Source organism: Liolophura sinensis, chromosome 1 (genome assembly GCF_032854445.1).
Source record: "Liolophura sinensis isolate JHLJ2023 chromosome 1, CUHK_Ljap_v2, whole genome shotgun sequence".
Taxonomy (NCBI): Eukaryota; Metazoa; Mollusca; class Polyplacophora; order Chitonida; family Chitonidae; genus Liolophura; species Liolophura sinensis.
In genome coordinates this window covers 48,376,114-48,391,339 of record NC_088295.1, presented here as the reverse complement: position 1 = coordinate 48,391,339, position 15,226 = coordinate 48,376,114, and the positions used below count along the sequence as shown (strand labels likewise).

The window sequence follows — 15,226 nt, the reverse complement described above, 5'->3', positions numbered from 1 at the left end:
TGATAATAATTGAAATTGATTAGGTGTTACTGGAATAGAATTACCTAAAATGCTGTGTTGTCATCACATTTAATAAACAATCACATAAAATTACATTAAATATCCATCAAAAATCTATTTGAAAGAGAAGAAATTTGTTTAACCATGAAGGGTTATTTGAATATTTGGCAGAATTAGAATGGGTCTTGCAGAATAAGAATGAATGAATGAATGATTATGGCTTAACGCCACATCGGCAATATTTCAGCCATATCGTGGCGAGAACAAGGTGAAAACGCGAGACGGTTAAGGTTTTCGATATGATAATATGAACATCAAAAGTAAAACAGAAACATAGACATAGACGTAGACGTAGACATGTTTAAAATCGTATAAAAGAAAAATAGGAGAAGGTGCGTTACGCCTGAAACTTTTTCATGAGGAGGCGCACCTGATCCGTGCGAGATTAAGCTCTTGAATTGATGAAAAATGTGGAGTGGAGTGTGAAACAGTGTGAATCACTGCCTTGCAAATGAGTTTGCATGTGGTTAGAAAGACGACAAAACAATCTCGAGGACAGATGGTAAAGCTGTGCGCCTAATTTAATTAAAACGTGTCCCAAGAAGCTTATCATACTACAGGCTGACACCAGCGCACCCACAGATAGACGCTGGAGATGATATAAAGTGACAGCTCAAATGAGTCTACATAATACGATAGCAAGTCAATACTGTAAATCAACGGCAGATACTTAAATTTCTACACAGATTGCTGCGGATCTACCTCGGTTTATCTTTTTGAAATAGTACTTGTATTTATATATTGGTTGTTGTTGATCTACCTCATTTTGTCTATGTAAAGAATGTGCAGTTTTTTTGTCTCTGTCTTAAAATCCAGCAAATCATTATAGATATATACAGAGGATTTATGCTGTGTACCATTCCTTTCTGATGTAAACCATCAGCAGCCTAGCAGCCGCACAATAATGACTGGATCCGTTCTGGCTGGACCAAAGGGATTCCTGTGGATTACTGGATTACCTGGCTAGCTGGCGGATGACTTTGATGATATCATTGGTGTTATTACAGATGGATGTTGGATATATATATATATATATATATATATATATATATATATATATATATATATATATATATATATATATATATATATATATATATATATATATATATATAGGAGTCCTCACATTTTTTACTCCAAGTATTACAGGAAGAAACCTTGAATCAAAACAACGCTTCTGTTTTAAATCACAGCAACCCTCATCTTAGCCGTGGGTGGATTATTGGGAGGAAAGAGGAAGCGAGTGAATGTCAGTGGAAAGCAATTGCTGTTAATCCCTTATCACTGGAGTGCAGGCTTCTTAGAAAGAAATATTAACCCTAGATATCTCAGTGTCGTAAACAGACATGCTTTGATGCAATCCGTACTCATTTGAGGATAAATAATTTACTGCATGCTTTTTGTTTAGCTGAATGCTCACAGGACCGTGCACACCAGTATAATGCGTCAGCTCTTAATGCTATGTGTTTTATGGGGAGACAAGGCCTATTACAGACTACATGGCAAAAGACTGGGTTGATCCTGATACCAGACTGCCCAAAATGACGCTGCCTGAACAGAAGGTTGAAATTCAGCATTTGTTCGGAAAGACCTCACCATATAATGGTAGTTTTTTTCGTATCGCAGGATAGTGAATCATGTTAGAAAATAAGACTACATCTATCGCTTATTGTCACCAAGGCTCTGTGTGTAATGGCAGCTTGGGAGACCTAGAAATTTTCTGTCAAAGTACGTGCCCTGAACATTCTGGGCGTACGTTGTCTGATTGTGTTAATAGCCAACACTAGATTTAAGACATACTCCCCTTCACTTCCTATACGATAGGTTTTTTTTAAATCCATGCCACCAATTGCAAATTTAAAAAAAAATCTTGAATTACAGTCGACAGCCTGTGTAAGGAGGGTTGAGCATTGTTACGCTCTTATTAGCATATCCATCATTAACTTGCCAATGGACGGTGGTTTACGCCGAGCAGACCGGTTTCCTTCACCTATAGAACGAATGGTCATCGTATAAGTGAAAAAGCTCTCGACTACATCAGGTTATCAAACAGCTTTATCAAAACGTCTTAATAACTGACGAGATTCAGACTCCACAAGAAGTCTAAATGGTCCATCGGCAAAGATCGACATATATTTCGTCATCATGATTACTGACTTCGTCTAAACACAGCGTCGCCGGTAAACCAACCAGGAAGATACGATAAGAGACATTGATAAAAACTAAAACAGAACATGGGATTGTAGGAAGTGACAAATGGCTTCCACCGAGCCAGCAGAGTATATAAATTATGGAACATTCAACGGAAATTGTCGATCTTTATCAACCACCACCATTGTCTGAATAGATTATAGTAAAAGAAAGCTAAAATATGAAGTAAGGTTCATCATACAGACAACTGAAAACTATGCGTAAAAAAAATTTTCATTTTTTTCCAGATTTTTTAAGGAGTGTTGAAAGGCATTCAAATATTTGATTACTGTGATGGGTTTTATGAGCCATGCTGACGCAATCTAGGAACTATGACGTCACATCAAATTTTTTTCCTGAAGCTCCCCAGAAGGAAGGAATTTTTGGAAAACTTATTTCAGTAAGCCTTTACTCATGTACGGAGCCGTAAAAGTGAAAAGAAGAAAATTTTTTTAAACCCCCGGCTTGTCAAAAGTCGGGGGTTAAAAGAAAATTTTTCTCTTCCCCCAAAATTTGTATTTTTTTTTTATCTATAAAAATTTTTTTTTCTCTTTCAAAAATTTTATTTTCACTATGTCACTTTCAAGGCTCCGTATTGACGGGTATAAAGAGATATTCCAACGTTCATTGTCGTGATTAGAGTTGGAAAAACTTCTTGTGACGTCGGAGTTCTTAAACTCTGATAGTATGGTCCATAAAGCCCACCTTAGAATCCAAATGTTTGAACGCCTTTAAATCTTTTTACATAAATCTAATAAAGTAAATGAAAGTATATTTATGCACAGTTTTAAGTGGTCTATTTAGTGATGCCTAGTTCGATTTTTACAAGCCTTTAACAGCACTGCTTTTAAGGCCTTCAGGAAAAATGGTAGAGGCAATGAAGGGACGTTTCTATCGCAATGATTTCATTGTTCAGAAGCTATGTTGTAAATTTTCCAAATGCCGTTCACAGAAAACTATGAAATAATGGTTGTAAAGGTACAATAACCATAGAATAGCCAAGACAGATGAGATACATTTCACAGTTTATTTTGAATTGTATCAGCTTGAAATCACGACATGACCATAATCCATCCTATGCCAGTTTTCAGACATTCTGTTCAGGATAAACTGGTATCAGGGAAAATGAAATTTATTACTTATAAAAGATTTGTACCAACTGTGACAAAATATAGCACTCCCTGGTGTTCTTTATGTCATGATATAATTTAATTTCGGTCATACTTTAGATATAATTCCCAGTAGTATAGCACTTGTGAGAAATAAACTAAGAAAACTGTAGGTGGGATGCATTTTATCTCTTTGTGAAGAAAACCAAGGTCAGAAAAAAACGGATACGTTGTAATTCTGTTATCTTGTTGATGATCAACCTAAGGCACCTATATGTTAAACAAGAAACTAACGGTAATATATACATAGTTAACAGTAAGATTATCCATAAATAGATATAATATGTGGAAATATGCGTTTGTCTTCATCATTTGTCTTGTCCATGTAAATATTGAACGCAAATGGCAGCGAAACTGGACGCTGAAATCACCTGAAAGATGGCAGGATTCCGATTCGAAAGATTTTTCATTATTTTGGAACATTTTTCTTTATTAAAAAAAAGAGAAAATAAAATAAGTCATGCATTTTAAGGACGATATACGATATATATATATGTATGTACGCGAGCTTCAGTGACCAGCCATTATATAAACTTAAAATGACTGTATATGCATATTCAACATACATATTTTATTAGTTAAATATTTACTCAGTGATAGGATACGCAAATATATGGTGACAGTAATCCCCATATTGGGCGAAACGTCAGGATAATTTCGTTACATGGTTACTCAGTGATAGGGTACGCAAATACATGGTGTCATTATTGTCACTTCGATGCTTACAAGTGGCGTAACGTCACCGACGCTCAAATAAAAAAAATTGATCACAACTGTCCATCTTAAAGTGTCATGTCTTATTTGCTATTAATTTGCACCGAAAAAAGTTTGAAAAAAGATTTACTAACGTTTTTTTTTTCGAATTGGATGATACCATATTTGTATTTTGGTGCCTTTCCCTTAAACTCTCGGATCAGGTTCTTATATAAAAACTACTCTCATGAAATGCTTGGTTATGACAGTGTCTGCGTATAATTAAAATGTTCAGTTCTCTTTTAAATTTTTATTTTTAACTAGGCTTGGTTTCTGGAACCTTCTCGGAACCCGCCCATACTTTTATTCTGTCAATAATAAAATATTCTACTGCATAATATAATATGGTTTCACTGCATGCATAATATATAGTTTTGATACATATCATAACAGTAGCTATGTTCAGCAAGCTTCTGGCACTTTAAATTTTAAATCTGGCCAAAAATGAGTATGTCCTGTTCAAAAGAACAAGTTCAACAAGAATGACAACAACAACAATGGGAAAAAATTACTTTCTGGATTTCCGTGTTAAATCTTAATCGACAGAAAAAGGATCTGATAAATCTGACCAAGTAGTACGATTAGATCAAACAAATTGACAAGTGAGTATTCTTGAATACTCTACCCTGAAAAATACCCTCTTTACAAATGTAAGAATGTGCCGATGAGGATTTTTCTCGGATATTAATTTCCATATGTTTGCCTGGGGCAGCATTGCGGAGAGTAAATGTTGTGTCCATTGTGAATAGCATTTACTTCAAGACTACAAGACTACAAACGGGGGTCGCCAGCCTTGAAAAAAGGGATTCAAATCTTGTAACTGATGGAACGGCCGCAGCATGTACCTTCTTGAATGACATTACCAGGTATTTCAATAACAGTGAAGGTGGTTAATCGTAGGTGGTATTGTTATAATGATACTAGGTAGAGGACATGTACTGTCACATGTTTTGCATCCCTCACCAGAGGTCTGAGCCTCACATTATCTCAAACCAGCAGGCCTTTTTACTTTCCGCGATAAGAACGTAAGTTTCGAAAATGAACAGACGTTGAAAGACGTTGAACATATCAAATGGCGCTAAGCATTCAGCTTCTCAGTGTCAATATTAAAACTCTTCATATGAAATTATTAAATCCATGCAAGGTGTATAAGCTAGATTTTGGAACACTGGACGCATGTTTGGCGTTTTCGGGGGTCAATTGTCATCAGCCTACAAAGGGACATTGAACGGTGGTAAACTCCCTTTGTAAGACCTATACTTCAACCGATGCAAGTCCATCCTGGATAGAGGTTTATGTATCTTGGTTTTCCCTTGGGTTACGTAGCGTCTGTGGACATGACGTCGGGGGTAGTACGTACTCGCCACAACAGAGTAAGCACCACTGGCCATGCTACTGCGACGTGACGGGATGTAGTATATGGGCTCATCCATGGAGTGGGATCTGTCCCGTCCCACAGATTCCAAGGTGGACATGGAAGTGTAGCGATATCGTGGGGGAGGAATCACATACTCTGACAGAGTGTAACCGCCATCAGTATGTGAGGATACATTGTCTCGTAGATCTACCCTGTACCTTCTTCCCATGTGATCATGCGTTGGGTGGTGGCGTTGCTGTTGGTGAACTTTCCTCGTCCACTCTATTTGGTTGGTCACGTCTCCATGCCTTGCGGATTTTAGGGGCATTGTCTTATGCCCTGAAATTCCCGTGAGAGTGTCGAAACTCTGGTCAAGGAACACCTCGTCGTGATCACCGACGACCCGGGAGCGTTGAGGGGCATTTTGTTGGGTTGTCTCAAAACGCCTCACAGTAGACGTGTCAGAATTGACGAAGACGCGAGCCATGCCAGACGAATCTGGTGGTATGATGAACGTATCGTGGCGATTGACAGAGCTGTAGAAGTTCTTGTCATATACGTATTCTCGCTCCACGGCGCGAGGACGTGACGTTGCTGTTTTTGTTGTCTGGAATCTAAGGCGGTCATAGTCATCGCTGAAGCGGGTTTCCCCAAACGCGACAGAAGGTTTGGAAACGTTGGAAGACCGTTCGTCTTCGGACGAAAACGAAATTTCGTGGTTGACTTTTAAATATTGTCCATTTGCTTGTAACTTTGTTATGTCCTCGTCCACTGACACCACGTCGGTGCTGGTGCTGCTTACATGACGCTGTTCGCCGTGGCTGCTTTTGCGTGTTTCCACCATCACGTGAGGCTCTTCATCTAAGCGCTTCAGCGAAGGATCCGGGGCGCCATCGGGTGAGTTCCTAGACACGTCCGTTTGATCGGAAACCTGTCCCACACTCTCATTATGTGCGGAGCTCTTCAGGGTATCGGTGTTCACCGTATCTTTCTCCTGTCCATCACCACTGTGTTGAGGCTTCTTCGTTTTGTTCACCTTAGCATACAAATCATCGATGTTTTCACTGTCCTCTACGATTACCATGGTGCCGACCTCACTGTGCTCTTTAGAAGTTACAACTGATTTGGACATTTCAGTTATCTCCCCTTTCACAGGGTTATCTACTCCACCTTCGACCACAGTTCCATCAATCTTGTCTTTTTCAGCATTTTGAATCTTCTGATTCTCTGGATCTTTTGCCTTCAATGTAGCTTTTCTGAAGTGGAAAGGAAGCACTATGCAGTTTTCATTATTACGTATTTCTCATATTCAGTCAAGTAAATCCATTATGAGCTTGATGGTTTTGTCATAATGTGGAAATTTCTTGGAAAAGCCGTGTAATGACGGTTACACATTTACAGCGAATAAAAAGTAAAAACAAATGTGTACCTCAAATGAACGGCAACAGATAGCTGTGTTCAGAAATAGTTGAAATTAGTTTTTTACATTTATTTTCCTTACCAAGACATTGTACGAAAGCAATTATTTTCAAAGGTGGGGCCAAATTTTAAAAAGGTTTTTCACCTTAATTTGATCGTGAAATTAAAAATAGTTTTGGAGACTTGGTTGTTTTTGGCGCTCTGAATGGCAGCAGGGGCTCCGTGGTCTCTAAGCTAGCGAGCACAATGACCCAGGACTTTCTCACCAACACGATTGCTGTGAGTTCAAATAAAGCGCATGATGATTTCCTCTCCGGTCGTAAGTGGGAAGGCCCTGGCTATCCACTGGGAATGCTGGCCGCCGTCATATAAGTAAAATGTTCTTGACGGTGTATAGCTCCAAGCAGATATATAAATAATTAAATAAATGGCAGGGTCTGCACCACTTTGTCCGTGTTAAACAGACGTAACCAGAAAAAATTAAATGTTGTCATAAAGTTATATTTTGGTACGTCTACTTGAAAGACAACCTCTCTTAGCTCAGACTTACCGCCTTCTTCTAGAGTAACAGCATACAATGACCAGTCCAATGAGAAGTAACACGGCTGTGCCCGACACACCCAGAATAACACCTACTGTAAAGAGAATACAGCCAGAATAACACCTACTGTAAAGAGAATACAGCCAAAATAACATCTACTGTGAACAGAATACAGCCTGGGGCCGATTCCACAAAGCCATTTTTGAGTTAAGTCAAATTTAAAATGCAGTTTTAAAGCTTATTTTTTGGGGCATTAGGCATTCAAATTTTGTTCACCTTATCAGTGTTGTCTGTTGACAAATGTGTCTAAATTTCAATTTCCAGTACCAAAAACTGAGCACTGTGAAGAGGTTTCAACATTTTACTTATGTTACAAACGGCCTTTGCATTAAGGTGACCTGTGTAAATGGACGATGTACCTGTCAATAACTTTTCTTGCTTTCATTTTCAAAAGAGTTCTACATGATAATGATTTTGCAGCTAACAACAACACATGTGAAAAAAATCCCCTTAACATCATTCTGAGATAATTAGATTGTCCATCGTTGCAAACAGAGTTGAAAAATACTAGCAGCCTACCTCAGGCAATTATTTGTACTTAAATTTCTGATTGTAAGTTACAACTATCGTAGCTTGCAATCCCTTCTTGCAAGAGAGGGTAGATTGCTATACACACTTTAGATACTATAATCTAAAAGTAAGAAACTGAGAGTACATGTAATTTTGTTTCATGAGATGTTCTTAACATAAGAATCCGACTAAATCGCCATAAAATATCCAAATAAGGAAAGCAGAAATCCAGATATATCTGTGTCATATGCCATATAATCAAATATTAGAAAGTACATGTATACACCGGTGTCGGTCACAGAAATAAGGGGCTAATTAAAGACTTCGTCACTGTGCTGAGTGTTTTTGATGGTGCATAGAAGTTAAAAGTTTGACACATTTCATAATACTGACATGGTATCATTTCTCTTCATAATTTATAGGGTCACAGAATAAGCTGCAAAACTGGACTTGGTTTAAACGTATTTATTTCAAATGCTTACACGGGAAGCCATAGACTTATATCGCGTAATATTCGTAATAATACATACATTGTAAAAGTTTGTAAAAAGGCAAAGTTGCATTTTGTTATTTTTATGAAAGTTGACAGGAATTGTTTACCAGATCGGGCACAAACATTGTACTTATATATACACACAGAAACATGTATACTGATCTGTGTATACATGCGCACAAATCATAAACTCATACGCATATATGAACATTTATAAATAAACCCGTACATACACGCACATGCGCGTTCGCACGTGCCTGTGTGTATATACTCACAAATAAGCACATATACATATAAAAGCACGTATATATGCGCGCGCGCAGCCACGTGTATGCACGAACTTATATACACAAAGGTAGCTTGGTAAACATTAGAACCTTTTGGTATAGCTAATGTAGAAGCAGACTTCTAAACAGATCATTATATTCAGTTCAGTGGATAGAAGGCTACAGTTATGAAGGAGAGTGGTAGCAGAAATGTTGTCCAAATAACCAGATTGTCTGATGTTTTTAAACATGTTCTCCCTCTTAACAACATATTAATAATATACCATGACACTTAATACCATGCAGGTGGAGCTGGGGGATATAACATTTTTTCTAGAGCTATTTTGAATTCTTGATAAATCTTATTTCTTTTAATCGAATATAGGAAGCTGTTCCAGTCACGCACAGGTTGTGGGAAAAATGATTTATTAAAGGTGGTTGTTCTACATCGAAAAGTTGTTAATTTTCTGTAAAATCTGACTTAAATCAGTAATAGCTGCTGTTTATCCAGCGTTTCTCAGCACGTGGTCAGTCTGAAAAATATTGTATTTTGAATCATTTATTGTAAATATGTTCTTGTTTGAAACAGATTCAGTCTGTAGTATCAATAAACCGTCAGGTAAACTACTGTAGCATTGAACCATTGAAAAATGAATACTCACGGTGCACTTTTTCTAAGGCCATCGCGTCCAAGTTCTCCGGAGTACTCCTCGTTACTTTGCGAGAAAGTAAAGCCTGGATCTGATTGGTCGCAACACCGTCATGTGATCTATCAGCAGAAACATAAAATTGTGGCTCGTTGAAATTTGGGCGATACACTAAATCTCAAACATCAGATCAGAAAAACGTTAGGGAAAAAAGTAGGTAGTGCATTTTACAAATACCACCTGGTTTAATCATAAAGATTGTAGTGTACAACGTTAAATGTCCGTCTCAGATAAAATGATCTTCACCAAATGTAGGGCAGCTGCTATAATGTGACTAATGTGTCTCCATGGTATATCAAACGATGAATTATAACGAGATGCATTTATGTCTCATGCAACCTGTAAACTAGGCAACGCTTCAAATATCTGGTTAATCAATTCGTTAATCAGGTCTGTATCAGTGGAGATTCCACTGTTCTAGATTCCTGGAACAGAATCCATAATCGAATTTGTCTTTGTTATTAATTAACCGGTCAGGTGCGTAAAATAACCATCAGAGAAACGTGATAGAAACTTGTCTGTACAAGAAGGCTGAAGCCAGAACCAAATGAGAAGGGAAACAAATAACAAAAGCACGCGCAGGTTACACATACGACGTATGGTGGTATTCAGTATTTTGCGATTTCCGTATGTAGTATTTGTTTGTCTTATTTGTCGTTCTAAATTCGATAAACCAACAATGGAATAAAGTGGAATAATCTAAGGTATCGTAGGCATATACAGTGTGGCTGTAGATACATCCCTAAATTGTCAGACAACAATACTCAGGTTCCACAAAACTATTACCAGACTGAAATGTTCCGTGTACAAACGCTATACTAACTTCCTATAAACGGTTCTTTATTTATTCCTTTATTTCATTGCTCTTTTACGCCCTTCTCAAGAATATTTCACTTATACGACGGCGGCCAGCAATAAACCGTTCTTTAGGGCTCTGCATTGGAGTAACACTGCCCGATCAATAAGCGTAGAGGAAATCACAGAACCAAAAAGTGACAGATGTAGAGGATAGATGAACATTTTACAATTTAAAAGACTACAGCATATATAGTGTAAAACCAGAGTAGTGATGACAGTGCGATAGCGTGATTAGTTTCCATCCTCTGAGAGCATATACGATTGATTGCATGTTTATTATGAATTGAGGGTATATTTATAGTTCTTGTGGATAATTTTCTCTACAGAAAAGAATTAAAAAGACTTTTTGAAAAAAAAAAATCAAACCAAGTCTATGTATTTGAACTATACAGATCACTTGTCGGATAAACGAAATGGGTAAGCTTAATACGACATCTTAATACACAAAGAAGATTATCAACTTTCGCTGATTAACTCGCTTACACACCAGAGATAGCTACCGTAACTTATAGTTACTTATAAAGAAGTAATTTAACTGAATCACTTTCGTGTTTGACACTGTGTAACTATCAAATGTTGAGCTGTTCAAGATCACCATACAGAACCCAGTATTCAGATATTAAGCACATGACAATATTCACGTATCATTTCGTTGATCTCCACAAAGACAATTTAAAGGTCAGGCACGACTACACAAAGAGACCGTACCTACAATCGATTGTAAACCCTAGAATTGACTTTACAATCCATTGTAAAAATAAGCAAAGCTGCCTGCACGAAGGAGTTGTAAGGTGATAAATCACTTACGATCGCGATCGTAGGCCAAACCTTACACGTACATGAAAGCGTTCTGCAGGAATAGACAATATACCAGAGAAGTTTTTCTTGCCTTCATTTTCAAAAGAGTTCTAAATCATAGTCATCCAGCAGATACCAGCATCAACATGCGAACAAATTCTCGTGATATCTTCTTGAGACACACCTTTGAAAATCGGATCGAAAATTACTAAATACCAGTTTACCTAGAGGAAGTATTTTTCCTTAACTTTATTTTTATGGCAATTGTAAATATTTACAACAGGGTCGAACCGAAAGTTTGATGGTAAATTATGAATTATTGTAGCTTACAATCCCTTCGTGCAAGAGGATGTCGATTATAATTTAAGGTTACAGTCGTGATCGTAGTAACTTACAATCAGCTAAAACCTACAATCCCTTTGTGCAAACGGCCGCTAAGCTGTTCAGGGTCACGATATACTGAGTTTAATATCCTAAATCAAAACATGAATATATTCACGTTTCATCTCGTACAGTTCCACAGAGACCTGTCGTAGGTCTAGTTACCATTCGTCCTGTTTGTATGCTCAGTACTGGTCTACATTCTATACATAAATGTATGGTGAGATGTATAAAATGTGACCACCCTATGCACCACTGATACCACAGGCTCAGAGCAAACACTCTAGTCTTCGTTGACTATAAAAGGAATCCCTATTGAACGTTCATTGAGAATGTCATATTTTACCGGACAAACCGGTATACCCGTCTCCTGTACACAAGGCGAACTCGAGAAACTCCTGCTCTGACCTTATATATATACTAAAGGCTAACAAAAGTTTGAAACTTTACTAAAGCTAAACAGATTTTTATGCTGTTTTCTACATTTGTTACATCATAGCGACGCTTGTGCACGAACCATGAAGCATTTTAAAGCAGATACTAGGTACTTTTTTGTGTGTGGTCGTTTTAACAAGAGGCTATTTATACCAATACCAGTTTGACGTTTACGTCAAAATTTAAAACTTCCATATTATGCATACTTCACGACTCAAGACATTACAGTTAGAGCATGCAAATCTATCTTTAACACAGCACTTGGTTGCATTCACAATTTTAGCCATTCAGTGTCGAGAAACAGGGGTTTTAATAAGATTTTATGTTTTGACATAAAGTTAACCACTAAAGCTGAATTAATGAACAAAGTTATTCCACAAATGTTCTAAAAATATTTTTAAAATTCTGCACCGCTTATCAACAAAATAAATAGCAAACAGTTGTCAGTACCTCGCCAGTCATTTGGTGACGCCATTTTGCCACGTTACGTAGAGTGACGTCACAAAACCCAGGAGATCTTTCGTACCATCGGTATTAAACAATGTGACAATGACAAAATACAAACAAAAACGCCTGATACCCAAAGAGTATCAGCTCTGTTCCATGTTTAAAGGGCCGATGTTTCTTTTAGTTTGTCGCTCGTTCAGGGCAATCTTCGTGGACACAAGTTTTGGCCGTCCTAGTCGCACCCGTCCTGCATGGGTGTAAGCATTTGGCCGAGCTGACTGTACCGACATCAGGAAATTTACCGAACATAGTTGGGCCTTCTGATTGACAACAGACCTTTTCACTCAGATTTTGGGAAGATATTTTCGTGATAAATCTGATTTCGCACAATAATTTTCTTCAAGCAATGACTCTCCCGACGCGGTTTTCTTGCCAGATCACCCTGACAAGTTACTGCAGTTTCCTGCCCAACATGTACGCATTCTGACAAGGACAGTCGTTCTCAGTGGACAACTCCTGTATGGTGTGCATTATCTTGGTGATTTGAGCATGGTAATCTACGTTTTATTTCTTAAAACATTCATTCGTTCAGAAATGAATATCTCAGGTGAGGCATACAGACTGTGCAAATAAGGCGCAACGAATAATCTGGCACTGAAATACCTCACTTGTAAATATCTCACAAGCAAAAGACCTGAGTTGTAACAAGCTACAGCGAATGCATCTGCATGTGCCATAACCATTTATTCATTCAATAGTGCGTATCACACATACGGCTTTTGAATAGTGTAAATAAATTACAACGAAAGCACCTGGGACTAGCATATACTTCACTTATGAATATTTTAACATCGCCACGTGCAGTATGTGCAGGTACGTTACAAAGAATGCATCAGTGACATATATCAGACATAAAATAGACAGCTCGTGAAACATGCGAAACGATGTAGACAGTGCAAAAAAAACATCAGATGTAGGACTGTGCACTTGAAGTCATATTTAATACCAGCAAAACCAAGTATTCGTGTACAGTAATGAAACTGGGAAGTGACCTCAAGCAATGCTTTGACCGGTCTATTAAGTTATACTAATTACAAACCTGCCTCAGAACCTACAACTTGTGTTTACCGTATAATTTACCTTTACAGTATAACAATAACCGACATGTAAATTCATAATTATTAACAAGATGTTCTATATTCATGAGTGCTCAGGGCATATATGGGAAAACTATCAACGCATGGGTGTGGTGAAGCATGCATAGTGAACGCTAGGGTAAATGGGAGTCTCTTACCTGCTTTGTGACAGCGATAAATGGTCCTGTTTCTAAACACCATATAGTTACTGTCCGGTGTATGTGATATTAAATTTACTGAATACGGATTTGAAAGGCTTTGGGAATATCCTTCTTCTAAATTTTCTGAAGAATTTTAAGTTTGTGTTATCCTGATGTTATTGTATTAGCAGTTATGCACTCCATGTATGACTGGTGGCACGAGATCTCCTCACACGGAAGTTACGAGACTGTAAATGAAGCGTATTGAATGTGTTACGTAATACGGACCGTAGTCATTGCGCTCGGGGAGATGTAAGTTGTTAGTATTTCAGTACTTACATGAACACTTATAATAAAACCCTAATTGAGGTAAACTGGCAATTAGGAGGCCGGATTTCAAAGGTTACGTGTGACCATTTGCCAACTGTCACGCCGTCGTCATTGCTCTGGCTTTCACTATCTACATGCTGTTGTATTTTTTTTTATATTCGATCTTAACTGCCCAGCCTGCACTGTGATTTTGCCTTACAACACAGAAATGTTTGATAGTTTAGCTATACTCTTAGGAGTCCGACGAGATAGTCACAAATCTCACCGTATCCACCACATAAAAGGAATGCACCCTTACCTTACTATTCCTCGGGAAGCGACCTGGGGTGCACAAATCACGCAGGCGTGTCACAGGGTTATCTGAAACACAATTTTACATCTCCGATGTTTTCGAGCAAGTGGGAGAGCCCACATCACATCTCTGATAGCTTAAGTTTCTCAGATGTCCAGGTTGTTGCATAAGTGCGAACTTTTAGCGCAAATCCGTTCCACTTTGCTGCTCAAATTTGCTCGACGTCCGTGTAAAACCCCTGAGAACAATCGGGGGGTACTGTCGCACTGAAATAGAGTAGGTAAATGTTTAAAGATAAGGCCACATGAGCACGCAAAGGTAAGCCTGGCTATACCGTTGACCTATAAGCAACTGAAGGGTTTATTTTTCGCCCAAGACTCGCCAGGACAAAAGATCTTTTATCCTCGCCACAGTTCCACAAAAGAATCGTCAGATATTCCTCTCCCCGTTTTGAATAGCACCCGGGGTAGGTTCCGTGCTGCGTACATGCGTGTATAAGCGAGACGTGCATGATTACGAATCTAAAAGCAGGCTATTATCCTTGTTCACAATCATCTGTGACACTCGCAAACACTCTTTAAAACCAGATTAATTGTAGAGGACATAATTTCACGACATAATATGACGTGAGGGAAAGTAGAATAAAGACTGCCAGTACATTTAGAAACCCTTTTTATAATGTCGCGGTGACTCTCTCGGTTGAGCTAAGTCAAAAAAAAAAAAAACAAAAAAAAACGGGTAGGAATAATAGAAAGATGTATGGTCGTTTGGAAATTATAAGCTTCTATCATGAAAGAGGAAATGAAAAGCCCAACATCTGTCACAAAAAACTTTCCGTATTACAGTGAACAAATTTACTGAATTTAGAGACATAAATGTCATTT

General features: G+C 38.0%; 1 protein-coding gene across 1 annotated transcript; it reads right to left on the bottom strand.

Annotated features, from left to right (window-relative positions):
- Positions 1–3,375: 3,375 nt before the first annotated feature.
- LOC135461586 (uncharacterized) lies at positions 3,376–9,502 on the bottom strand. The gene is made up of 3 exons (XM_064738754.1): positions 9,481–9,502; positions 7,499–7,583; positions 3,376–6,785 (listed from the first exon to the last, which is right to left on the bottom strand). Exons 1-3 carry the CDS (start codon positions 9,500–9,502, stop codon positions 5,384–5,386), a joined length of 1,509 nt encoding a protein of 502 aa, XP_064594824.1. The 3' UTR covers positions 3,376–5,383.
- Between the last annotated feature and the right edge of the window lie 5,724 nt (positions 9,503–15,226).

Bases quoted from the DNA above. Each gene is read 5' to 3' on its own strand.
- LOC135461586 (XM_064738754.1), bottom strand. From the start codon at position 9,502: ATGGCCTTAGAAAAAGTGCACC. The intron at 7,584-9,480 runs GTGAGTATTCAT...TTCTCTTTACAG, and splicing joins GGCCTTAGAAAAAGTGCACC to TAGGTGTTATTCTGGGTGTG. The intron at 6,786-7,498 runs GTAAGTCTGAGC...TTTCCACTTCAG, and splicing joins TGTTACTCTAGAAGAAGGCG to AAAAGCTACATTGAAGGCAA.